Genomic DNA, 23139 nt, shown 5'->3' on the forward strand with positions numbered 1-23139 from the left:
ACTAGAACAGCCGGGCATGGTGGCGCACGCCTTTAATCCCAGCATTCAGGGAGGCAGAGGCAGGCGGATCTCTGAGTTTGAGGCCAGCCTGGTCTACAAAGTGAGTTCCAGGACAGCCAGGGCTATACAGAGAAACCCTGTCTCGAAAAACCAAAAAGAATAAAAACAAAAACAAAACAACTAGGACATTTAAATGTAGCCCAGGATCCAAAACATATATGTACGTTCACTCAGACCAAAAAGCTTCTAGGCGGTGGCCTGGATCCCCTAACCCTTTGCCGGGATCTCACTCTAGGAGGCATTCTTGAGACATGGTTTCCAGTCAGACGACATTCTGAACCCTTGTGATGTTTTCAGTTACCTTGAGGAGAAAATAAAAAAGCCCCAATTCAACAAGAAAACAAATTTATTACTTATTTAGATCCCACAGAGACCAAGGAACAGGGTGCTCCAAGATGGCCTGTTTAACACATTTGTGTTATTACATACACCTCAAAGGGAACCTCTACTCAGGCGAGATTCTTATGCAAAACTCACTCTGGGCTTCTTGGGTCCCAGTCCTAGTGACTGGTTGTTTTAAGTCAGGATTTCATTGTGTATTGTGTGTCGTCGTGGCTGGCTTGGAACTCAGAGATCCATCTGCCTCTGTGTGTGTCCAACACCTCCGGAGTGTTGGTCACCACACTGAACTTAAGAACCCATGACTGCTTTAGGTGTCTCCCCATCCCCACTCCCCGTGATTGGTCTCCAAAGCATGTCTAGTTCCAGATTCTATGGGACAGAGAACCTGACTCTGACTTTGAGAGGGCAGGGGCAGCCATTTTAAGACCAGAGGATCGCATAAGGGATCGTTCCCTATTGGGAACGCTGGGGACCGCCATTTTAAGAGCACCCTCGGCGCGTGCCTCCATGCGGGTACGAACAGGCAGCCGCCATCTTGGGCATTGGCTGCCGCGCCGAGTCGCCCTGTCCCGCCCCACGGCCTCTCGGGCCACCTCCCCCCGGGGCTGCTGTCCCTGGGCCTGCGGAAACCCACCCTGCTCGCCCTTGTGTGGTTCTCGCCGCTTACGTTGCGCGCTCGTGTGAATGCTCCGCGGCTTCTGAGCGCTCGTTTTAACAACCCCCCACTGGGGGCGCTCGGGCACCTTATACTTTGCGATCTCCAATCCTTACAATGTCTAACGGGCTCGACTGGCCCTGTTCCCTGGATATGGCAAGTGTATCGATTAAGGATCCTCTTTCCCAAGAACGCTAACACAGACGTTGTCCTCTGAGGCTCTGAATGACTTTATTCTTCAAATGCCTTTACCTTTCATAGCTCCAGGTGAGCACCCGGGCATCCCCCTCTCCATTGCCTGAACGGATGGATCACCGAGGGAAACAGGCAGGATTTTGGCAGTTTAGCGGGGTCCCTTTATAGATAGAGTAGAAGGTGCTTGGAGTTAGCCTGAAAGGGTGAGGAGATGGGGTAGACATGGGTAAGGAGGGCCTTGTGCTTCAAATAATCTCCGGGTAAATGCGGGTAGAAGTGATCTACTACAATTTCCAATCTAAGGGCGGGTCTGGGAGGGGGCGATGAGTTCAGAGGAGGTCCACCGCTCTTCAGAGGAGCGCACAGAAGAACTTCTTCTCCCGGAAGGGGTTCTCGGAAGTGGGCACAGGAGTGATGAGGGGGTCCTCACAAGCGTGGGCATCACAGTATGTCATCAGGTCTGCTGCTGCCTTGGACACCTGGAACCCAGCCAGGAAGGGATACATTAACCAGAATTCCTGAAAGGGACTGCAGTTCTCTTCTCCAATAGACTATCTTTTTGTTTCTAGTGCCCTTTGAGACAGCCCTCTCCCCCAACGCCAGTCCTCGGGAACAACTTTGCTGACAAAGCCCAGTTTCTGCCACTGACCTCAGGGTGTCAAGAAAAGAAGCATCTTTTCTTGGGGGGAGGGGGGAGGGGAGGGTATTGCAAACCCACAGCTGAGCCCTGAAGGGCTGATGGGAGCCAGGGTCGCACCCACCTTTATCCGGCACAAGCTGGCCTCAATCTTAAGCTGTTCCACCATCTTGCGTGCTTGACCAATACTCATAGTGCTGTTAACGGGGGTCTCCCCTTTCATCCTGGAGTAAAGACAGTCAGCTGAAACACTCAGCTCTTCACAACCACACACCTGGGATTGTGCCCCCATTCTCCAGTGGCCATCCCAGGTTTTTTTTTCTTTCTTTTTTTTTTTTTTTTTTAAGTAGGGAGAATGGAGAAGATAAAATGAAATATTCTCCTAACCCCTGGGTCCTGGTCATCAAATTATACAAACGATTTAAGGATTTTAAGTCTTTGAGCCAAATATGTTACCAGCAATGAAAGCCTCAGTCAGAAAGAGCCCCACCCTGATGAAATCACATCAGCCACCTGTCCCCCCTCAAGCCCTGAAGAGAAAAAAAGCTGCTTTCTACTCACCTGAAGTAACAGCAGCGGCAGCCAGGGATGTAGGGTCAGTGGGGAGGGGGCACCAAACCCTGCCTCAGATAGGTGCCCCACCCTGCCAGGACTTGGAGCTAAAAATATCCGTAGCACTGACAGTTAATGCAGAGAAGGTCACTAGAGATGCTCAGACGAGATCCTTGGAGGGGTGGTCTCAGTCTCCACAGCTTAAGTTCTGCCCAGATGGCTGGTACCTGAAGGATGAAGGATGCTAGAAGGAGCTGCTGATTCTGGCGCATACCAACTGCCTGGACAGTGGGGGAGTCAGTCTGCTGTTTGCATCCCCTGTGCACACCCTCACTGCTGCTCTCTCACTACCTGCCCCTGCCATTGTACAAGTCCTTAGTCTAAACTAGATAGCTCCCCAAAGGGCCTGAGGCAGAAGCAGGCTCCCCTCTCAAATGGGGTGGTCTGGGCCTGTGACAGCCCCTGCATTAGAGTCTGTCCCCACTGCGGAAGACCCTGCTCATTTGAAAGTCTGACATCAGCTGGGCTGCTGCTCCCCCACCCCCACCCCCACCCTGACACAGCACTTAGCACCTGAATCTTGGTTTCTTTCAGTGACCCACCGTTCTTCAGAGCTAGGAAAATGTAACACTCTACAGGTGATCAGCTTCTAGATCACCACTTTCTACCACGTGAGTGACGCGAGCTGGGAGACCCAGAGGTAACCCATCAGGAAGATAGCTAAAGAAATGATACATCAAAGAAGAGAAGCTGGGGCAAGAGAGACATGCAGAGACCAGATCAAAGGATCAGACAAAGACGAGGTAAGGCACCTTGCCACGAGAGTTAGTGTGAATGTTGTGAACACAGGTGGGCTTCTCGGAGTGGGGAGTAGGGTGGCAAGAGTTGGCACTGGGGAAATAGGGAATCGATTGGAAATTTTTCATGTAATTTGAGTGGATTACTACTATTCAAAAAGATGTGCATTGGCCTTGCCTCCTGGAGGACGTTATCCAGACGATGCCACCATCAGAAATCTAGTCTCATGGTTTTTTGTAGGGATTTTGAGGTTGGCTGCATCACGTGGGTCACAGAAGGTCAATCACGCAGCATAAAAACTGGAGACTGAAAGGGGTTGAAATGCCGCCACGCTTGACTAGCGGACGGCACCATCTGCGCACACAACACACAAGATTCAGATTCTGGCAGGGTGCAAGGCTCTCTGAGCTCCAGTTGGACTCCTACAGGCCCAAGGAACTCTACTGAATTTACAAAAAACAAACAAACAAAACAAAACAAAACAAAATCAGCATTTATTTCACACCTCCATTCAATCACACTGAAAAGACAGGTGGTAAAGGTATGGGCAGAGGGTTGTGGTTGAGGCCTGGAAAGGAGGACCAAGGAGTCCCAGACTGCGTTGGAGATTATAATGGGTCCTTTGGTCACTTAACTAAAGTGTAATGGGCAGAGACACTGGGGAGCAAAGCATTTTACAGGCTCTGCCCTCTATGCAAGGCTCAGCCCCTGTAGGCGATTGACAGTTGGGCGGGGCTTCCTCGGCAGCCGGAACTGCCTTCTGTATATTGCCTGGGCAGCGAGAGGCCGGTGAGTCTGCCTCGCCGCGGTGGCGATCTGGTGTACACCGCATTACCCCAGGGGTGGGCGCCGCAGCGTCGGCCACAGGGTGCTGTGCGGGGGTAGGGGTCACTTCCTCCGTGAGCGAGCACAGGTCCAGGCAGAGGAAAGAAACTCTTGGGAGGCAATTTTGACTGCTCTAAGGCTGCTGGCTTTGAGCCAGACTGGCCGGCTGTGCAACCTTAGGCAAGTCACTCACCTCCTTGCAAACCTCTGGCATTTTGGATCCATGTCATCTGGGTTTCGAGAGAGATTTAAAGGCCTCGTTCTCTGTACGTTATACTTCTGTGAATGTATCAAGGAGGTTTGTCCCAGGCTCCCGAAACTGGAGGAAGAGGCTGGAAGCACACTCAGTGGAGGGAGGTGAAGGAGTAATTGGAAGAGAAGCGCATGTGAAGCAATGACTTTGCTTTGCCCTGCTACCTCTAGTTTTCAAAGCCAGTTGAATAAGCTTTTTTGTCTCCAGCTACCCTGGAAAAGAAACTGTCTTTTCCCTTCTCTTTCTCCAGGAACCTTCAGCTGCCCTATCCCATGGCCAAGGGTATCGTCCCTGTGGAAGACCAGCCAGGAACTCAAAGCCTGAGGCTGGGGCCAGACCCCCTGCTGTCCCCATCATGGTCAATGACCCACCAGTCCCCGCCTTACTGTGGGCCCAGGAAGTGGGCCACGTCTTGGCAGGCCGTGCCCGCAGGCTGATGCTGCAGTTTGGGGTGCTCTTCTGCACCATCCTTCTTTTGCTTTGGGTGTCTGTGTTCCTCTATGGCTCCTTCTACTACTCCTACATGCCGACGGTCAGCCACCTCAGCCCTGTGCACTTCCACTACAGGTGAGAAGGCTGCTCCATTCAAGTAGATGGATCTTAACTTGAAAATTACTTCAGGGACTTGTGGAGTCTCTCCTCTGTTGAATCCCAGTATTGACCGAGGGTGAAATCTTATTCTAGTGTGCTATCAGGACTTCTGCCCTCCTGAGCCAAGGCTTGAGCAGGTCTGGGCTGGTAGGGCTTTAGGGTTCTAGGTCTGCCTCTGCTGGAAATTGTGGTTAAGAACTGAGAAAAAGAGCCTGGTCACGTGTGTAATACCAGTCTGGGGAGGCTGAGTTGGGAGAATTAGCATGAGTTCCAGGCCAGCCTGGAAGACAGGTTGAGAACTTGTCTCAAAGGGGTCTAAAAAAAAAAAAAAGACTAGGAAAAGAAAGTCACTTTTAGCCGGGCAGTGGTGGTGCATGCCTGTAATCCCAGCACTTGGGAGGCAGAGGCAGGTGGATTTCTGAGTTCGAGGCCAGCCTGGTCTACAGAGTGAGTTCCAGGACAGCCAGGACTGCACAGAGAAACCCTGTCTCGAAAAAAAAAAAAAATCACTTTTAGACCAAGTAGGGCTCAGCGTCTGTTCTGTTGAGGTTGCATGAAACCTTTGAGCCAATTCAACTGCCATGGCATCTAAGAATTACACTGGCTTTATTAACACGTGAGCTATTAGGAAATACCTCCTTTGCCTTTTAGTGTACTGCCACTCACCCCCAATGGTACATTCAGTAACCCAAGGCAGTCCTACTGCTAACCTAGCCTTCGAGTTCATATCCATTTTACTCACACTGCCAAAGTCTCTGTATGTCTCCCAGCAATGGCTATGAGACAAATTAACATATACAGAAAACGCTTTTATGATCATTGGTTTAAAACCTTTTTTTCCCCTGTCCCAAATCCCTAATCTTGTGTTGTCATTTCTAAGGTAGACCCATGTAAACACTTAGGGAACATGAATCCTTTTTTAATAATTATTTTTGTTTCATGTGCATTGGTGTTTTGCCTGCCCGTGTGGTTGTGTGAAGGTGTCAGATCCCCTGCAACTGGAGTTACAGGCGGTCGTGAGCTGCCACGTGGTTGCTGGGAATTGAACTCAGGTCCTCTGCAAGAGTAACCAGTGCTCTTGACCAATGGGCCATCTCTCCAGCCCCAAGGGAGCACGAGTCTTACATACATGGGGTATATGTATGTATACTGAGGTAGGAGCTGTGTACCATATACTATGTGCAGTTTTGCGTATAATTTATCTTTAAAAGACATATCCATAGGTCCTTTAGGATGAATTTCTTTTTCCAACCTAGTCCAGAACTGCTGAATCAGACTCTTTAGGAGAGGGACCCTAAAATCCACATGCCCTGAGATCTTCAAGGGAGCCTATAGAAACCCTGAGTGTCCTTCGGCTCCTCCCTATGGGTTCTGTTCTCATGAGGAAGAGAATGAAAGTCTTATTAGGATCTCCTGACTCTAGTGTCCACTTCTGTTCTCCATTTCCTGTAATGGGGAAAAGGGATGAGTGAGGGGAGGGGCCCTAGAGACTAGGTGTGTGAGCAGGTAGGCTGGGCAGGCTGGCACCTCACAAAGCATTGTTCATCCCTTCTCATTTAGGACAGACTGTGATTCCTCCACCGCCTCTCTCTGCTCTTTCCCTGTTGCCAATGTCTCACTGGCTAAGAGTGGACGTGATCGGGTGAGTATGAGAACTAGACAGAGGCTTTGATTGCTTGAGGAAGATGGGGAGAGCAGGGATTGAGCAACCGAGATTGAAGAGAAAGGCTCTGACGCAAACGGGTGGAAAAGAAAATCTGGAAGTTGGTCCCAGTCACTGTGATACATATCTGTAATGCCAGCACTAGGAGGAAAAAGACACAGGGAGATTATTCCAAATCTGATATCAGCTTGGGCTTCATAGCCAGACCCTATCTCTCTAGAGGCTCTGATAAAAAATAGAATTACAAGCTTAAAATGTCCCTTGATATCAAAAAATAAAACAAAAAAGGACTTTGAGAATTAATGTCATTTTTTATTAAATGAGGTTTTTCTAGTTGTCAGTCTTAACTTGAACATTTTTTTAAAGTGGTATTTAAGAAGAAACTGACTTTATAGTAGAATATCAGCTCTGGCACAGTGGCACACATCTATAATCACAATACTTAACATAGAAGGATGCTGCCCAGGCTGGCCTCGCACGCTGAGATCCACTTGCCTTTGCCTCCTAAGTGTGGCCATCACCACGCAAGGGAGGATATCTTGAGTTTAGGAGTTAAGAGCATCCTGAATAAGTTAGTTCAAGGCCTCTCATTAAAAAAAAAACAAAGGAGCTTGGGAGGTAGAGGCAGAAAGGCTAGCCTGGACTATTTAAAAAATAAAAAGTAGTTTACCTTAAAGTTATGGTCACTATGTCTCCGCCTCCTATGTGCTGGAGTTAAAGGTACGCCATGTACCAATCCAGACTGGAAGTGAGTAACCTCAGACGTGCTCGGCTTCCTAAGCGTTGGGATTGTTAGGAAGTGGGCACCACCGTGCCAGGCTTGGATTTCTTTTTTCTTTTTTTTTTTCTTACACACCAGAAGAGGGCTTGGGATCCCATTACAGATGGTTGTGAGTCACCATGTGATTGCTGGGAATTGAACTCAGGACCTCTGGAAGAGTAGTCAGTGCTCTTAACTGCTGAGCCATCTCTCCAGACCCTCTTAATAGGTTTATTAAGTTAAAATTTATATGAGATACAGTTTACCTCTTAAGGTATACAGTCGTCGTCATATCATTCGATGCATGTATTTGGGACAGAGTTTCACTATGTAGCCTTGGCTGGCCTGGAACTGGCCATTTCAACCAGGTTGGCCTTGAATCCACAGCTCTCCTCCTCCCTTTGGCCTCTTGTGTGCTGGGATTAAAACCATGCACTGCCGCCCCAGGCAGTTCTATTGTTTTTAATAAGTTCAGTGTTGCACGCATACTGATATAAATAGACAAACTTAATCTTTTTTTTAAATTAATAAGCACTCTGCCTTTAAAAATGAAGAAAGACCAGGATAACAAGATGATCTGCCACTGCAGTGATTGTGCAAGAGCTGACTAGGGAGGCAGAGCAGCACTTGCTTAATTAGCAAGTGAGGGCAGACTAGGCCCAGGGGGACAGCTCCGGCGGCACACAGGCCTGAATCACAGATGCCCCAGTTGGCAATGTGACTGTTCACTTTTGGAAAAGAAATGCAACAGGGCACTTCTCGTAAACATAGTAGTCCAAGACAGACCTAAGAGCTCACAGGGTGAATGTGGTGGTGCAAGCCTAAAATGTCAGCGCCAGAGGCTGAGGCAAGTGAAGTTCTATGAATTTGAGGCTTTGTAGTCAGTGCTTGGCTAGCCAGAGATATGTAGCAAGACCCACTTAAAACACAGGGTTCTCTACCTGACAACCCAACCCCTAGGCCCCAAATAAAATCAAACCAGCAAACAAAATAGAAGTCTGGAAAGCCAGGGTGTCCAGTGACCAGCAGGGGGCAGCATCAAATCATGATTAAACAATGAGAAGACCAAAGGGATTTTGTTGAGTTCTTAAGCAGAGACAGTACATTTTAAAAAAAAAAAAAATAGATTAAGACATACCAGGCACGGTGGCACATACCTTTAATCACAGCACTGGGGAGGCAGAGGCAAGCAGCTCTCTGAATTTGAGGCCAACCTGATCTACAGAGTGAGTTCCAGGCCAGTCTCAAAACACCACAATTTTTTTTTTTTTTTAACAAGATGTGTGTTACCTTGGGCAGGTACTGATGTATGGACAGCCATATCGAGTCACCTTAGAGCTTGAACTGCCCGAATCCCCTGTGAATCAAGACTTGGGCATGTTCTTAGTCACTGTTTCATGTTATACCAGAGGTGGCCGAATCATCTCCACTTCTTCACGCTCAGTAAGTGTTTATGGACAATACTGGAATGTTTGAACAATGATGGGAGAATCAGAATATCGGGCTAGTGTTTCAAAAGAAGACCTCCTTGGCTCTGAGATCAGGCCTAAACCAGATAAGTGAAGAAGCTGTTTAATAAGCTTAACATTTGCCAAACACTGGTATCCTATGGTGTGCCCAAATTCAGGGTAAATAATACAGGTATCCTTTTTTAAATTATTCATTTATTGTATGTATGTAAGTACACTGTCGCTGTCTTCAGACACACAAGAAGAGTGCATCAGATCCCATTACAGATGGTTGTGAGCCACCATGTGGTTGAACTCAGGACCTCTGGAAGAGCAGTCAGTGCTCTTAACCACTGAGCCATCTCCCCAGCCCAATACAGCTGTTCTTAAAACAAGCAGACACCAGAAACATACCAGCTTTGAGATAACTGACTTAATTGCTAGAGTTTTAGAGTAACTTCTTCCTAACAAGACTAGGAAGAAATGCTGGGTTCTTACTAGCATGTGTTGAACACTCATTCAACACTGAGCCCCATTGGTAAACTGTCAACAGAGTCACCACATTTGAGGAAAGCTTTAGGTGGGATGCTGGGACACAGATCCCAGCCCAGAAGGCAGACCACGTGCAAGCAGACTGCTTACCTCAGGGAGGTAATTTTTGAGAGGGGCTTTCTCTGTGTTGGAATTAGGAAATGGGGTCAGGAAGTAGGGAGTGTTACTAGAACAGGTGGAAAGGTTGGGTAGGTGGTGACTGGAAGTTAGAGAGAGAAAGTGAAGGAGCAGGGAGCCTGGAATGAGCGAGCGAGCGTGTTGCTTAGCATGGGCAGATGGACCCAGCGCCTGTCCCCAATCTGTCCTCTCGGCCGTCAGGTGATGCTGCATTACCGCTCGCAGCTGCTCCAGGTGCTCGACACGCTGCTGTTCTCCAGCCTCCTGCTGTTTGGCTTCGCTGAACAGAAGCAGCTCCTGGAAGTAGAACTCTACTCTGACTATAGGGAGAATTCGGTAAGTGGCTGACAGAGTTAGGAGACAACTCTTCAACGAGCCCAAGATTGTACCTGAGAAGCCCATGGACAGTCAACTGCAAGAGCCACAGACTGGAAGTAGACCTCATACTGACTCTGCTCTCACCTTGCACCCTCGCAGTATGTGCCAACAACTGGAGCAATTATTGAGATCCACAGCAAGCGCATCCAGATGTATGGAGCCTACCTCCGGATCCATGCCCACTTCACTGGGCTCAGGTAAAAAAGCCACGGAAGGAAACATCGACAGCTTTCCTATACCCTGCCCTAAAATGAAGAGAGTTCCAGGCAGAGGTGACCAGTAACAATCACATCATATTTTACAAAGGCCAGAGGTGGTTCTCCCTGGCTTCACTGTGCTTGTCACCTTTCAAGAGAGCTTCTTAAAAATGCCATGTGAAGGGGGCTTGGAGAGATGGCTCAGGGTTTAAGAGCACCCACAAGGTTAGTTCCAGGAGATCTCATTTATTCTTCTGGGGACACCAGGCATCCATGTGATATGTGTACGTACATCCAGGCAAATACTCAGACATATACAGATGTGAATATCCTGTAGGAGATGACAGACCCCTTCGTTCCAGCACTGGATGGGCCTGAGGCAAGAAATCTTGAACTACAAAGCAAGACTCTCAACATAAATAATGAAAAGGGAAAACGAAAAGTATCCGATGAGCCGGGTGTAGTCCCGTGTCTAGCCCCTGGTTCTCAGACAACAAAGTGAGATCCGTATACACACACAACCACTCTGGCCCAATAAAATCTCCGTGCAATCCACTGCCTTGTTGGACTGGCTCAGAAAGTATTGGAGTGACTAGAGGAGTTACAGTCGAAGCCATTGAAATGCTGTGGCCTTGTGATTCTGAGATGGCCTGGAATCCTTGGCCTTTATTAGAACCTGGTGCAGGGTGGTCTGGAACCTGGGCAGGGGAGTGGGTGCCACAGTGGCAGAAGGCAGCTCCAGCCATCCTCACTCAGGCTGTCCTACAAATCTTCTTGGAGTGATAGTGTCGAGTGCTATCCAGTAACCGCTGTTCCCTTCCTGACCCTGTTTCTCACCTCAGGTACCTGCTGTACAACTTCCCCATGACCTGCGCCTTCGTGGGTGTGGCCAGCAACTTCACGTTCCTCAGCGTCATCGTGCTCTTCAGCTATATGCAGTGGGTGTGGGGTGCTGTCTGGCCCCGCCACCGCTTCTCTCTGCAGGTCTCAAGGGGCAAAGGCCCCGTTTTTCTTCCCTTGGTGGTCAGGGGCATGTTAGGGCTAGGGTATGATTGCTGCGGAGGGGAGTCAGGCCTCACTGCTCAGTGGTTACTGCTCCACAGGTTAATATCCGACAAAGGGATAACTCACACCACGGGGCCCCGCGTCGGATCTCGCGCCATCAGCCAGGTAACCTGGTTGGTTGACAGTATCCTTGAAGGGTAGGCTGGCTGGGTTAGAGGGTTGGCCTGCCTCCACTATGAAGTATGCAGTACTCTGGAACTAAGGATTCGAGGAAGAGGTAGAGTTGGCACTGCAAGCCAAGGATAACCACTGACCCTAGCTGTCCTCTGTTTGTGGAACCTGAAGGTCAGGAATCTACCCAGCAGTCGGATGTGACGGAGGATGGTGAGAGCCCTGAAGATCCCTCAGGAACAGGTATGTTCAGTTCCTCTTCCTCGCTCCTCATCCCCAGCACTCACCTGCAGTGCCTGGCTCTCACCTTCTGTCTCACCTCTGTTTCCCTTTGGCTGAAGAGGGCCAGCTGTCTGAGGAAGAGAAACCAGAGAAGCGGCCCCTGAATGGAGAGGAGGAGCAAGAGCCAGAGGCTAGTGATGGTGAGGGCACTGTGTGATGGGGAGGGCACTGTGTGATGGGGAGGGCACTGTGTGATGGGGAGGGCACTGTGTGATGGGGAGGGTACTGTGTGATGGGGAGGGCACTGTGTGATGGGGAGGGCACTGTGTGATGGGGAGGGCACTGTGTGATGGGGAGGGCACTGTGTGATGGGGAGGGCACTGTGTGATGGGGTGATGGTGGTGGGGATGTGTGATGGAGTGATGGTGGTGGGGATGCTATCCCACCCCTCCTAGCCTGTCTCACTCACATTTTGTTTGGCCCTTTTCTGGCTCTGCTTCAGGCTCCTGGGAAGATGCAGCTTTGCTGACAGAGGCCAACCCACCTACCTCTGCCTCAGCATCTGCCCTTGCCCCTGAGACTCTGGGTAGCCTCAGGCAACGCCCGACCTGCTCCAGTTCCTGAACAAAGGGTGAATTCCTCACATTCCAGCGCTTTCCCATCATACACCTTTTCCCTTGCTCCCTTAATAAACTATTTTGTGGCAGCTGCTTGTGTGGACATCCGAGGACATATTTTAGAGTCAGTTCTCTCCATCCACCACCATGTGGGTTCCGCAGAGTCAAACTTGGGTCATGGAAGATTTTGTTTTATGTATCTCTGTATGAACCTACATAAACATATGCACCACATGTGTGCAAATGCCCGTAAGGTCAGAAGAGGGTAGATCCCCAGAGGCTGGAGTTATAGAGAGTTATGAGCTACCATATCGAAGCTGGGAACCAAACCTATATCTGCTGTAAGACCAGGAAACTCTCTTAACCACTGGGCCATCATTCCAGCCCTGGGTATCAGTTTTTTATTATTTGTTTTTATATCTGTGTATGTGTGCTGCTTCTCTGGATGTATGGACATGTGGGTTGCTAAGAGAGAGGTAGAAGAGGATGTCAGATCCCCTGGAGCTGGAGTTACAGGTGTCTGTGAGCCTCCCCACATGAGTGCTGGGATCTGAACTGTACTCTCTGAGAACAGCCAGCAAGCACTCTTAACTACTCAGACATCTCTTTAGCCCCCCAGTGTGTTCCCATTTTAAGTGTTTTATTTTTTATTCTGTGCATGTGAGTTTGGGTACCACTGGAGGCTGGAAGGGGGCATTTAATCTCCCAGAACTGCAGATACATGGCTGTGAATAAGCCACTGTCTTAGGGTTCTATTGCTGTGATAAAACACCACAACCAAAAAGCAAGTTGGGGAGAAAAGGGTTTATTTGGCTTACACTTCCATATTGCTGTTCATCAAAGGAAATTAGGTCAGCAACCTGGGGGCAGGAGCTGATGCAGAGCCCATGGAGGGGTGCTGTTCCACTTAGCTTGCTCAGCCTGCTTTCTTATAGAACCAAAGATGACCAGCCCAGGGATGCCCCCATCCATGATGGGCTGGGCCCTCCACCACCAATCTCTAGTTAAGAAAATACCTTACAGCCAGATGTTGTGGAGCTTGTCTCAAGATTTCTCCCTTTTAGATGACTAGTTTGTGTGTCAACTTGACATAAGACCAGCCCACACAGCCACCATCTAGTGCTAAGATTTGAAATTGGAAGACTGGCCAATACTCTTTTTTTTTTTTTTTTTAAATATATAAGCCCACGGGGCCATTTTTTTTAAATTTTATTATTATATGTAAGTACACTGTAGCTGTCTTCAGACACACCAGAAGAGGGAGTCAGATCTTGTTACGGATGGCTGTGAGCCACCATGTGGTTGCTGGGATTCGAACTCTGGACCTTCGGAAGAGCAGTCGGGTGCTCTTACCCACTGAGCCATCTCACCAGCCCCCTGGCCAATACTCTTAACTACTAAGCCATCTCTCTAGCCCTGTACTGCTTTTGTTTTGTTTTGTTTTGTTTTGAAGATAGGGTTTCTCTGTGTAGCCTTGGCTGTCCTGAAACTCACTTTGTAGACCAGGCTGGCCTCGAACTCAGAAATCCGCCTGCCTCTGCCTCCCGAGTACTGGGATTAAAGGCATGAGCCATCACGCCAGGCTGTTTTCTTCCTTTTTTATTATTAAGTTTTAAACATTCTTAGAGGCTGGCCTCAAACCTTTAGCAACTCTTCTGCCACAGATCCCAAGTACTGAATTACAAGCGTTATGGCTTTGGCTTATTTTCTGAGGTAGGGTCTCACTATGTTACGCAGGCTGTTTCCTAGTGATCGTCCTCAGCCTCCCTAGTGCTAAGAAATTCAGGCATGCACCACCACACTCAATGTAGCTCTTTCCGTCCATAACCTGGGGAAGAAACCCTGTCCTGGCCAGTAAGAGGCATCCTGCTCTAGCATGTGATTCTCATCTCCCTCAGGGGAGGGGGTCAGAGGAGGGCGTGCCCGGAGAGCATCACTCTGGACTTTACACCCCTCCCTTTTCTGTCCATTGGGAGGCAGAAGACAGGAAATGACTGCCATGAACGCGGAAGGATTTTTACCAAAACAGCTTTTTGTAATTTAGGCCCCAAGCCATCCACAGATGTTTTCCTGTCTGATACCAGCCAGGTGCCCTCCCTCCCTCCCTCCTCCGATAATACTCCTCTCCCCATCCTTTCACATGACTGCAGCCTTTGGATTCTCAGTTCCTGGCTGCTTTCCACATTTCATTCCTCTGTCAGAACCCAGGCATCCTGGCCTCCAGCTGAAACCGCTGCATGTGGCTTCCCCTCTCCCTGGCCCCGTGACTCAGTCCCTCTGAGGGAACCAGCCCTCTTCTTGGCACACAGGGGCTAGGTGATGACATCAGAGTTGAGGAGTATAAAAGTTCTCAACCAAAATAGAATTGAAGATACAACCTGACAGTGGCCTCTCCGCCTGATAGCCACGGATATCTGGGGGCAAACCCTCACTGTGACGAGGCCTACCCACTGGTGAGGGGCTACTGTGGGTCCCGGGAAGAGGGTGCACAGAGAGAAGTCTGAATTGCCTGAGCGGGATTTGTACAAATGCAGGTAGGGAGGGAGGACTCCAGTGCCCACCGCCGCCCTTTCTTCCTTCATCTCCTGCCTTCTCTCTGGATTTTTGTAAATCTTACTAAGCATTGCTCTAGATTGGTTATTTCTCAGGATGGCTGTGGACTCAGTCCACCTTTCTTCCCCAAACTGAATAAATCCTTTCCTCTACCTCTTTCCCCAGCACTTTTGTTTATCCATTAGATGCCTGCTTCTAGCACTTTGCACGGTGCTTCCCAAACATCTCTCTCTCCTGTGGGGCCGTATTTCATTATTTTTATCCCAAACAAAGCAGTCATTTGTGATGTTAATAATTCTAATGATTTGGAGGTGTAGACAGAGTTGAAGGGCAGCCTTAGACCAGCCAAAAATCCAGAACACTGGCTTCTGAAAAGCCAGTTGACAATGACTGTATGTCTCAGCCCACCTCTTTCGGTCTTGATTCTATGTTGTACTTTTCACATAGTGTACTTTTCACATACTTCACATAGCCCTGGAAGACAGGGCTGACAGCATTTACCCATTCACTCTTTCTCTTCCAGACTCCATGTTGGGCTCTCTTTCCCTTCTGTGGCTGGCAGCCATGACCACCTCCTTGGTTTCCCAACCTCAGATCTTGACCCTGGAAGACTACCAGGAAGGGGAAGAGGATGATGTGACAGTAGCTACACCTTCCTTAGCTGTCCGTTGCGACTATGACCGTTGCCGCCACCTGCAGGTGTCCTGCCAGGAGCTGCAGAAGGTTGGGCCAGTAGCCTGCCTGTGCCCAGGGCTCTCCAGGGAAGATCAACAGCCAGAGCCTCCTCGCCTGGGAGAAGTGCAAATAATGGCTGAAGAAGGCTACGCAGTGGTTCACTGGTGTGCTCCCTTCTCTCCAGTCAGCCACTACTGGCTTCTGCTTTGGGAAAGCAACGGGGCTCCACAGAAGAGTGCCCCTCTCAATGCTACAGTTCGAAGAGCAGAGCTGAAGGGACTAAAGCCTGGGGTTGCTTATGTCCTTTGCGTGGTGGCTGCTAATGACGCAGGTGAGAGCAATGTTCCTGGGGCAGAAGTCGAGGGTCCTGAGAACTGGACTGGCCCTTCCTTTGGGCCCTGTCGCAAGTTTATCATGCCGCCTAAGCCTGTTACCCTGGTCTATGCAGCCGTGGGAGTGGGCACAGCCTTAGCTCTGCTGAGCTGTGCAGCCCTGGTTTGGCATTTCTGCCTTCGTGAGCGATGGGGTTGCCCCCGACGTCAAGGTATGGCCCAAGCGTCAGAAGCTCTCTGACAGGAGTCCCCTCGACTACAAACAACTCATCTGGAGAGCCCAACCCACTCCCAGGAGGAGTGTGGGGCTTGTTGCCACCTGGCAACCAGAGGCACAGCCAAGCCAGAGCGGAAGCCCAGGCAATTAGCCTCAGCACTGAGGGCTTGGTTAGTCCCTAACTGGTCACTATGTTCCTTCCCTGTTGGGGGTTAGAAAAAGTAGCAATTATTCCTTGGAGGTCTGATGAAAATGATTTAAGCTTTATGGGTTTGAAGGGGTAAAATTACAGACATTATACATGAACTTATATATAGCCAGTTAAAATGGAGCTATTTAAAGGCCTGGCATGGTGGTTTACAATTTTAGTCTCCAGCACCCTGGAAGCAGAGGCAGGCGGATCTGAGTTTCCAAAGCAGCCTGATCTACATAGAAAGATTCCAGGCCAACCCAGATAATATAGTGAGACCCTGTCTCAAAAAGAGTAAAACAGAAGCAAAACAAACAAAAGGTGGGGCGGGATAGAGAGATTGTTCAGCAGTTAAGAATACTGGCTATTTTTCCAGAGGACAGAATTTTATTCCTAGCATCCACATGGCAGCTCACAACCATCTGTAATTCCATTTCCAGGAGATCCAGTGTCTAATTCTGACCTCTGCCAGCATCAGGCACATACATACGCACACATACATACATACATACATACATACACACACACACACACACACACACACACACAGAGAGAGACAAAACACTCATACACATAAAATAAAAATTAATTTGAAGTGTAGCTGTTTAAAAATGTAAACTGTTCATAGCTCATAGGTCTCTCACAGCAAGCAGCAGACTACATTTGGCCTGTTGGCTGATTTGCCAACACCTATCATTCTCAAAGGGACTTTGTGACTGTCGGTGGCTTCCCTGCATATTTTGAGAATAAGCTGAGTTTTGCCAACACCTGTTATTCTGAAAAGGACTCTGCGACTGTGGGTGGCTTCCACGCATATTTTGAGAATAAGCAGGGTAGATGTGGAGACTGGAGCTCTGTCTTTCTGCTACTTGTTGTTTCCTTCCTAAGGATGATCCTGCTCAGACTCCACCTGGGGCTATGGAAGCTGGGGATTAAAAATCAGCATGGGCTGGAGGAGACAGGGCCCAAGCTTCTGGCTACATAAGTTAGTGGTCTTGTTTGTTTTGGGGGTTTTTGTTTGTTTGTTTTTTCAAGACAGGGTTTCTCTGTGTAGCTCTGGCTGTCCTGGAACTCACTTTGTAGACCAGGCTGGCCTCGAACTCAGAAATCCGCCTGCCTCTGCCTCCCAAGTGCTGGGATTAAAGGCATGCGCCACCACCGCCCAGCAGTGGTTTTATTTGTAACTAACAGTTTATACCAATGACTCCCCACAACTTTGTGTAATTGTTTTTCCACTGTATTAACATTAAAGGGAATCTAAAATCATTACATTTTCAGTTTCATGATCTTGTTTAATTCCATATAGATTTTTTTCATTATGACTTAGACTTTTGGCCAAGATTAAAGGTATGACTATTTTTCAAAGTAATATACAGACTTTTGTGTTGTGTTTGTTTGAGACAGAGATTCACTGTATAGCCCTTTATAGTCCCAAACTCCCTATGTAGAACCAGTTGGCTTAAAACTCACAGAGCCTGCCTCTGCTTCCTGAGTGCTGAGATTAAAGGTGTGTGCCACCACCCTGGGCTGTTTTGGTGTTTGGTTGTTTGGAAACAAAGCTATTATTACCCAAGTTCTCAATAAGTGAATAAGGGAACCTAGGAAAAAAATTAAAGCCACCCCTGAAGTCAGATGTAATGGTACACAGACTTTAATCTCAGCACTTTGGAGGCAGAGGCAGGAGGATCTCTGTGAATTGGTGAAAAACCTGGGCTGCAGAGTTCCAGGCCAAGTAGGACTGACTACCTACCCAGTGAGGCCTTGTCACAGAATCGGTTACTTGCTCAGGTTTTCTTTGTCTATTATTCTCATTGAAAGTATCATTGTTTAAGCTAGGTGGTGGTGGTGCACCCCCTAATCACAGCATTTGGGATGCAGAGGCAAGCAGAAAGATCTCTGTGCTGGAGGTCAGCCTGGAGGTCCATAGAGAGTTTCAGGACAGCAGAGCTACACAGAAAAGCCTTGTCTCAATAGAGATAGATAGATAGATAGATAGATAGATAGATAGATAGATAGATAGATAGATAGATAGATGACAAATAGGAAAAAAGAAAAAGAAAAAGAAAGAAAGAATCATTGTTCATCTTTTAGCTTTAACACACACTAAAACTAGCACTGCTCTTAAGCAGGTATTTACAAACCTCAACAGGAGTCTTTTAAGTGCCCTCAGCACCGTGCATGTGGGTGACAGTGTGGCACTCACCTGGAGCACCACCAAGCAGCCCGTGCAGGTTCCAGTACACTTGCTTCTGCAAGCAGGGTTCACATGGTTTAGTCTAGCCCTGCTTTCCTTCCCAGGCTTTGCCTCAGCTACTTGGTGAGCATTTAGAGCATGAGAAAATAGCTCTATCATCTTTAATTAGAAAGAGCATGCATTCCCAGGTGAGTATGTTGGCTTCACAGTTAATTAAGAAAAACTTGTGCTGTTATGAGTTCTATATGGAAAGTACTGAGAATTTTGGTTTCTTTAAAAACACAGATATGTTATAGGAACACGTTTTTGTTTTAATCCCAGGTGTGGGATATAGGGCTGCTTTAGATTGTCAACAGCAACCAGCTATGATTTTTCTTGTGCTCTGGCAGCACATAATTCTGGGGACTTTTGATAGGGTATAAAAATGCCAGAGCCCCAAGAGGTTGCAGGGGCTGCTGCAGCAGGCTGATTCCTACTGTTGCTTTTGCTGTTTGCTGGATTGCTGGTTGGAGATATCCTGAAGATTGGACTTGTCCCAAGGAACTTGATGCTAATAATCAGCAGGAAGTAGTCTAAAGAGATTTATGCCTCTAGGCTGGAGAAATGGCTCAGCGGTTAAGAGCACTGACTGCTCTTCCAGAGGTCCTGAGTTCAATTCCCAGCAACCACATGGTAGCTCACAACCATCTGTAATGGGATCTGACACCCTCTTTTGGTGTGTCTGAAGACAGCAACAGTGTACTTGTATACAATAAATAAATAAATAAATAAATAAATAAATCTTTTTTTAAAAAAGAGAGCGATTTATGCCTCCTTTTCCCTTTAACCTTTCTTGTCTACCTAGTGTTGGGTTGAAAGGGATTGGGGTGGAATAAGAGTGGTAGATAAAAGAACCCATGGTAGCCAAAAAGTATAGTTATGGTAATAAGTGGCGCCAAATGGGCACTAGGCAGAATGGGAAACATGATTTTCCCTCCCCCACTACTTTGCTCCCAGAGAGGATTTTCTATTTCTTCTTCCTCTTCTTCTTCCTTCTCTTCCTCTTCCTCCTCCTCCTCCTCCTTCTTCATGTCCTGTCTCAAAGCTCAACAAAGGTTGAGAGAATGAATGACTGAGCAGTTTGAAAAGTTGTGAATGGTCTATCGAAAAACAAAACAAAACAAAACAAAACAAAACAAAAAAGTTGTGAATGGAAATGAAGGAATAAAAATGATAAAATGGGAAACCAGAAAAGTCTATTCTCTCATTTCTGAAAGGGTTACAGAAGTGACCATGCAACTGGAGAGGTTTCAGGTAGAGGTAGAAGCACTTGGGCAGAGAGTAGTGCCAGAAAAAGTATAAATAAAAGGTTCAGATCTGGCGACTGAGAGTGGGAGCTTCAGGCTGATTTGAGAGAAAGGGTTATCCTTGAGCCAAATGTGCTGCCAGAGGAGGGAGGGGCCTGGGATTACAAAGTCACCATCAGTTTTCCCAGTACATTGTACAGCACAGGACTGCTAATGGTGCTGATCATGATGAGATAATGTGGCATCCTATAGAAAAGATAGATCTGAGGTATTTTAAAGAAGCTCTTATTTCCAATGGAATGCATTCTCATTACGTAAAATGAATATTAAGTAACTGGGCTAACCAAAATAGAATTATTTCCCAATATTGGAAGGAATTGGTGATAGCTGTGCTAGAGACTGGTCAGCGGTTACAATGGTTAACTTGGTGGAGGGAGGAAGCCAGGAATACTGAATACCATAGAGCAAGAGGAGTGAATATCACTAAAGATCAACTGCTAGGTGAAGGACAGTATTCTGACCTAAAGAACAGATTCAGTTTGACATTGTTCTAGCATAATGTCGCTAGATGGCTATAAGAGCTTGGGGTGAAGATGAGGAGCCTGGGAAAAGGTTCACCTCATTCACTAAGATTCTCCAAGGCTCTGAGGAAGCCTTCACAGCGTTCTTACAAAGATTGGTCTCAGCTGTAAACAAAGCCATATCAGACCCTGATGTGAGACAGTGCCAATGGATGAGTGGATAAGAGACCCAACTGATCATGTCTCTGTTTACAATTTCTCACTAAGCACAGTACAATTAATGGCATAAAACAGAAGGGGCAATGCAGTGAGAATTTTGGTTTCTTTAAAAGCACAGTTATGGGAGGCAGAGGCAGGCAGATTACTGAGTTCGAGGCCAGCCTGGTCTACAGAGTAAGTTCCAGGACAGCCAGGGCTACACAGAGAAACCTGGTCTCGAAAAACAAAAAAATTAATAAATAAATAAATTGATTAATTAATTAAAAACACAGTTATGTTATTGGAATGTGTTTCTGTTTTAACCCCAGGTGTGGGATATGGGACTGCTTCAGATATGGAAGGAAGTCTGAGGGGTTAGTGATTAAACTACAAAATTGTCTACCAATGGCTTCTGATGTGGTCACTAAATATGGCAGTCAAATAATGGAAGACCGGCCACGCAGCGGTGGTGCACGCCTTTAACTCCAGCACTTGGGAGGCAGAGGTTGGTGGATCTTGGGTTTTGAGGCCAGTGTGGTCTACAAAGCAAGTTCCAAAAACAGTCAGAGCTACACAGAAACTCTGGGGTTTTGTTGTTTTGATGCTATTATTTTATTTTAATTAATTAATTAATTAATTAATTAATTAATTTTTGGGTTTTTCGAGACAGGGTTTCTCTGTGTAGCCCTGACTGTCCTGGAACTCACTCTGTAGACCAGGCTGGCCTGGAACTCAGAAATCCACCTGCCTCTGCCTCCGGAGTGCTGGGATCAAAGGCGTGCACCACCACGCCTGGCTGATGTTTTTATTTTTTTTAATTATTTATTTAATATATATGGATATTTTGCCTGCCTCTATGCCTATGTGCCATGTAGGTGCTTGGTTCCAGAGGAGGCCAGAAGAAGGCATTGGACACCCTGGGACTAGAGTTACAGGTAGTCCTGAGCAACCATGTGGGTGCTGGAAATTCAATCCTGGTCCTCTGGAAGAACCGCCAATCTTCTTAACTACTGAGCCATTTCTCCAGACCTTTTGACCCTAAAGTTTATCTGGAAGAAATTATTTTACATATTTTGAAGCTTCTAATTCTCTTAGTCAGCAAAACGAAGTATTCCAAATACACAAATGTGTCCCACGTGAGCACACACTCTCTCCTGCAGAGGGAGCCACTGACCGCAGAGGATAGGCAGTAAGTACTATAGGGATCATGCTGGGATTTACCAGAATTTAGTATTTTCCTACTTTTTGAGAGATTCTGTTTCCTTTTTTTTTAAGCATAATTTATAATTGATTTATATTATTATTTTTTGACAGGTTCTTTTTACATAGTCCTGACTCTCCTGGAATGTGAGGCTGGTTTCAAACTCACAGACATTCTCCTGTCTCTGCCTCCCAAATGCTAAGATTAGAGTCATGTGTGACCATGCCTGGCCCAGTATAATTAATTTTTAAATAAAATGAAGCTTAATATATATACAACCAAAACCATTTGTTTGGTTGGTTGGTTGGATTTTTATTTATTTGTTTTTGTTTTTGTTTTCTTGAGATAGGGTTTCTATGTTGCCTTGGCTGCCCTGGAACTTGCTGTGTAGTCCAGGCTGGCCTCAAACTCAGAGATCCACCTGCCTCTGCAGTCTGAGTGCAGGGATTAAAGACTCACACCACCACTACCACCTGGTATCCAAAACCTTTCTTTTTTTTTGTTTTTGTTTTTGTTTTTGTTTTTGTTTTTTTGTTTTCTGAGACAGGGTTTCTCTGTATAGCCCTGGCTGTCCTGGAACTCACTCTGTAGGCCAGGCTGGCCTGGAACTCAGAAATCCACCTGCCCCTGCCTCCCAAGTGCTGGGATAAAAGGCATGCGCCACTATTGCCTGGCTTCCAAAACCTTTCTAATGAAGTTTGGAGAATTACTGTGAGAAATTGTGATTTCTCAGTAAATGCAATAAAGATTTTAGCAAATTCCAAAATAAATAAATAAATAAATAAATAAATAAATAAATAGCTGGAGAAATGCCACTTCCGCTAAGAGCTCTTGCAAACATGGCAGCTAACAGCCTTCTCTAACTCCATTCCAGGGAATCCATCCCCAGCTCTGGCCTTCACAGACAATGCACACACATGGTGCACAGACATACACTCAAGCAAAACACCCACACTAGTAAAATAAAAATAAATCTAAGCTAGGTATGGTGATTCGGGTCTTTAATTCCAGTACCCAAGAGGCAGAGGCAGGGAGGATTTCTATGATGTTGTTAGGTTAAGGTCAGCCTGGTAAAGAGAATGAGTTCCAGGGCTATGTAGAGAGAGACCCTGTCTCCAAACAAACAACAACAAAACCACCCATACACAAAAAATAAAAAGCAAATCAGGCTGCTGGAGAGGTGGCTCAGAGGTTAGGAGCACTGACTGCTGTTCCAGAGGTCCTGAGTTCAATTCTCAGCAACCACATGGTGGCGCATAACCATCTGTAATGAGATCTGGTGCCTTCTTCTAACTATAGAGACATACATGCAGGCAGAACACTGTATACATAAGGCTAGAGAGATGGTTCAGATGCTAAAGGCCAGGCTCACACCAAATAGGCAAGAATTTGGTTCTTGGTACCCACAGCTATCTCTCCAGCTAACTTTGAAAAATTAAGTAGGGGCCAGAGAGATGGCTCAGGAGTTCAGGGCACGATTGACCCCTCCAAAGAACTACATGGTGACTCACAACCATCTGTAACTACAGTTCCAAGGATACATAACCCTCTTCTTGCCCCGATGGGAAACAGGCACTAAATGGTTCGCAGACAGACATGGAGGTGAAACACCCATATACATAAAATAAAAATATGTCTACAAATAAAATAAAACAGGCTGGAGAGGTGGCCCAACAGTTAAGAGCACTGACTGCTCTTCCAGTAGGTCCTGAGTTCAATTCCCAGCACCAACAT

At 47.2% G+C, this 23139-nt stretch overlaps 3 protein-coding genes across 8 annotated transcripts; 2 read left to right on the forward strand and 1 right to left on the reverse strand.

The window, feature by feature from the left end:
* Nucleotides 1-388: 388 nt before the first annotated feature.
* On the reverse strand, nt 389-2706 carry Gng3 (guanine nucleotide binding protein (G protein), gamma 3). The gene is made up of 3 exons (NM_010316.3): nt 2451-2706; nt 2014-2113; nt 389-1731 (listed from the first exon to the last, which is right to left on the reverse strand). Exons 2-3 carry the CDS (start codon nt 2110-2112, stop codon nt 1603-1605), a joined length of 228 nt encoding a protein of 75 aa, NP_034446.1. The 5' UTR covers nt 2113; nt 2451-2706; the 3' UTR covers nt 389-1602.
* Nucleotides 927-12143, forward strand: Bscl2 (Berardinelli-Seip congenital lipodystrophy 2 (seipin)). Of its 5 annotated transcripts, NM_001136064.3 has the most exons (12): nt 927-1324; nt 3036-3244; nt 4568-4884; nt 6469-6550; nt 8631-8774; nt 9650-9784; nt 9926-10023; nt 10866-11007; nt 11127-11193; nt 11374-11442; nt 11541-11621; nt 11924-12143. In NM_001136064.3, the coding sequence occupies exons 2-12, from the start codon at nt 3170-3172 to the stop codon at nt 12043-12045; spliced, it is 1332 nt and encodes a 443-aa protein (NP_001129536.1). In that variant the 5' UTR covers nt 927-1324; nt 3036-3169; the 3' UTR covers nt 12046-12143. The 5 variants fall into 5 exon arrangements, with proteins under 5 accessions (NP_001129536.1, NP_032170.3, NP_001277752.1 ...); NM_008144.5 differs by lacking the exon at nt 927-1324 and having other exon boundaries at nt 2788-3244; NM_001290823.1 differs by lacking the exons at nt 927-1324; nt 3036-3244 and adding an exon at nt 3963-4028.
* Nucleotides 12144-14227: 2084 nt separating this feature from the next.
* On the forward strand, nt 14228-17369 carry Lrrn4cl (LRRN4 C-terminal like). 2 transcript variants are annotated; one of them, NM_001013019.3, is made up of 2 exons: nt 14228-14572; nt 15115-17369. In NM_001013019.3, the coding sequence occupies exon 2, from the start codon at nt 15120-15122 to the stop codon at nt 15837-15839; it is 720 nt and encodes a 239-aa protein (NP_001013037.1). In that variant the 5' UTR covers nt 14228-14572; nt 15115-15119; the 3' UTR covers nt 15840-17369. The 2 variants fall into 2 exon arrangements, with proteins under 2 accessions (NP_001013037.1, NP_001347557.1); NM_001360628.1 differs by having other exon boundaries at nt 14228-14491.
* Nucleotides 17370-23139: the final 5770 nt, after the last annotated feature.

The sequence above is a fragment of the Mus musculus genome, chromosome 19 (genome assembly GCF_000001635.26).
Source record: "Mus musculus strain C57BL/6J chromosome 19, GRCm38.p6 C57BL/6J".
In the NCBI taxonomy this organism is placed as follows: Eukaryota; Metazoa; Chordata; class Mammalia; order Rodentia; family Muridae; genus Mus; species Mus musculus.

Excerpts from the sequence above, each read along its gene's own strand:
- Gng3 (NM_010316.3), bottom strand. The coding sequence starts at position 2,112 with ATGAAAGGGGAGACCCCCGTTAACAGCACTATGAGTATTGGTCAAGCA. Across the intron at positions 1,732-2,013 it reads CCAGCTTGTGCCGGATAAAG|GTGTCCAAGGCAGCAGCAGA; the intron begins GTGGGTGCGACC and ends GCTGGGTTCCAG.
- Bscl2 (NM_001136064.3), top strand. The coding sequence starts at position 3,170 with ATGATACATCAAAGAAGAGAAGCTGGGGCAAGAGAGACATGCAGAGAC. Across the intron at positions 9,785-9,925 it reads CTGACTATAGGGAGAATTCG|TATGTGCCAACAACTGGAGC; the intron begins GTAAGTGGCTGA and ends GCACCCTCGCAG. Across the intron at positions 11,008-11,126 it reads GCCACCGCTTCTCTCTGCAG|GTTAATATCCGACAAAGGGA; the intron begins GTCTCAAGGGGC and ends ACTGCTCCACAG.
- Lrrn4cl (NM_001013019.3), top strand. The coding sequence starts at position 15,120 with ATGTTGGGCTCTCTTTCCCTTCTGTGGCTGGCAGCCATGACCACCTCC.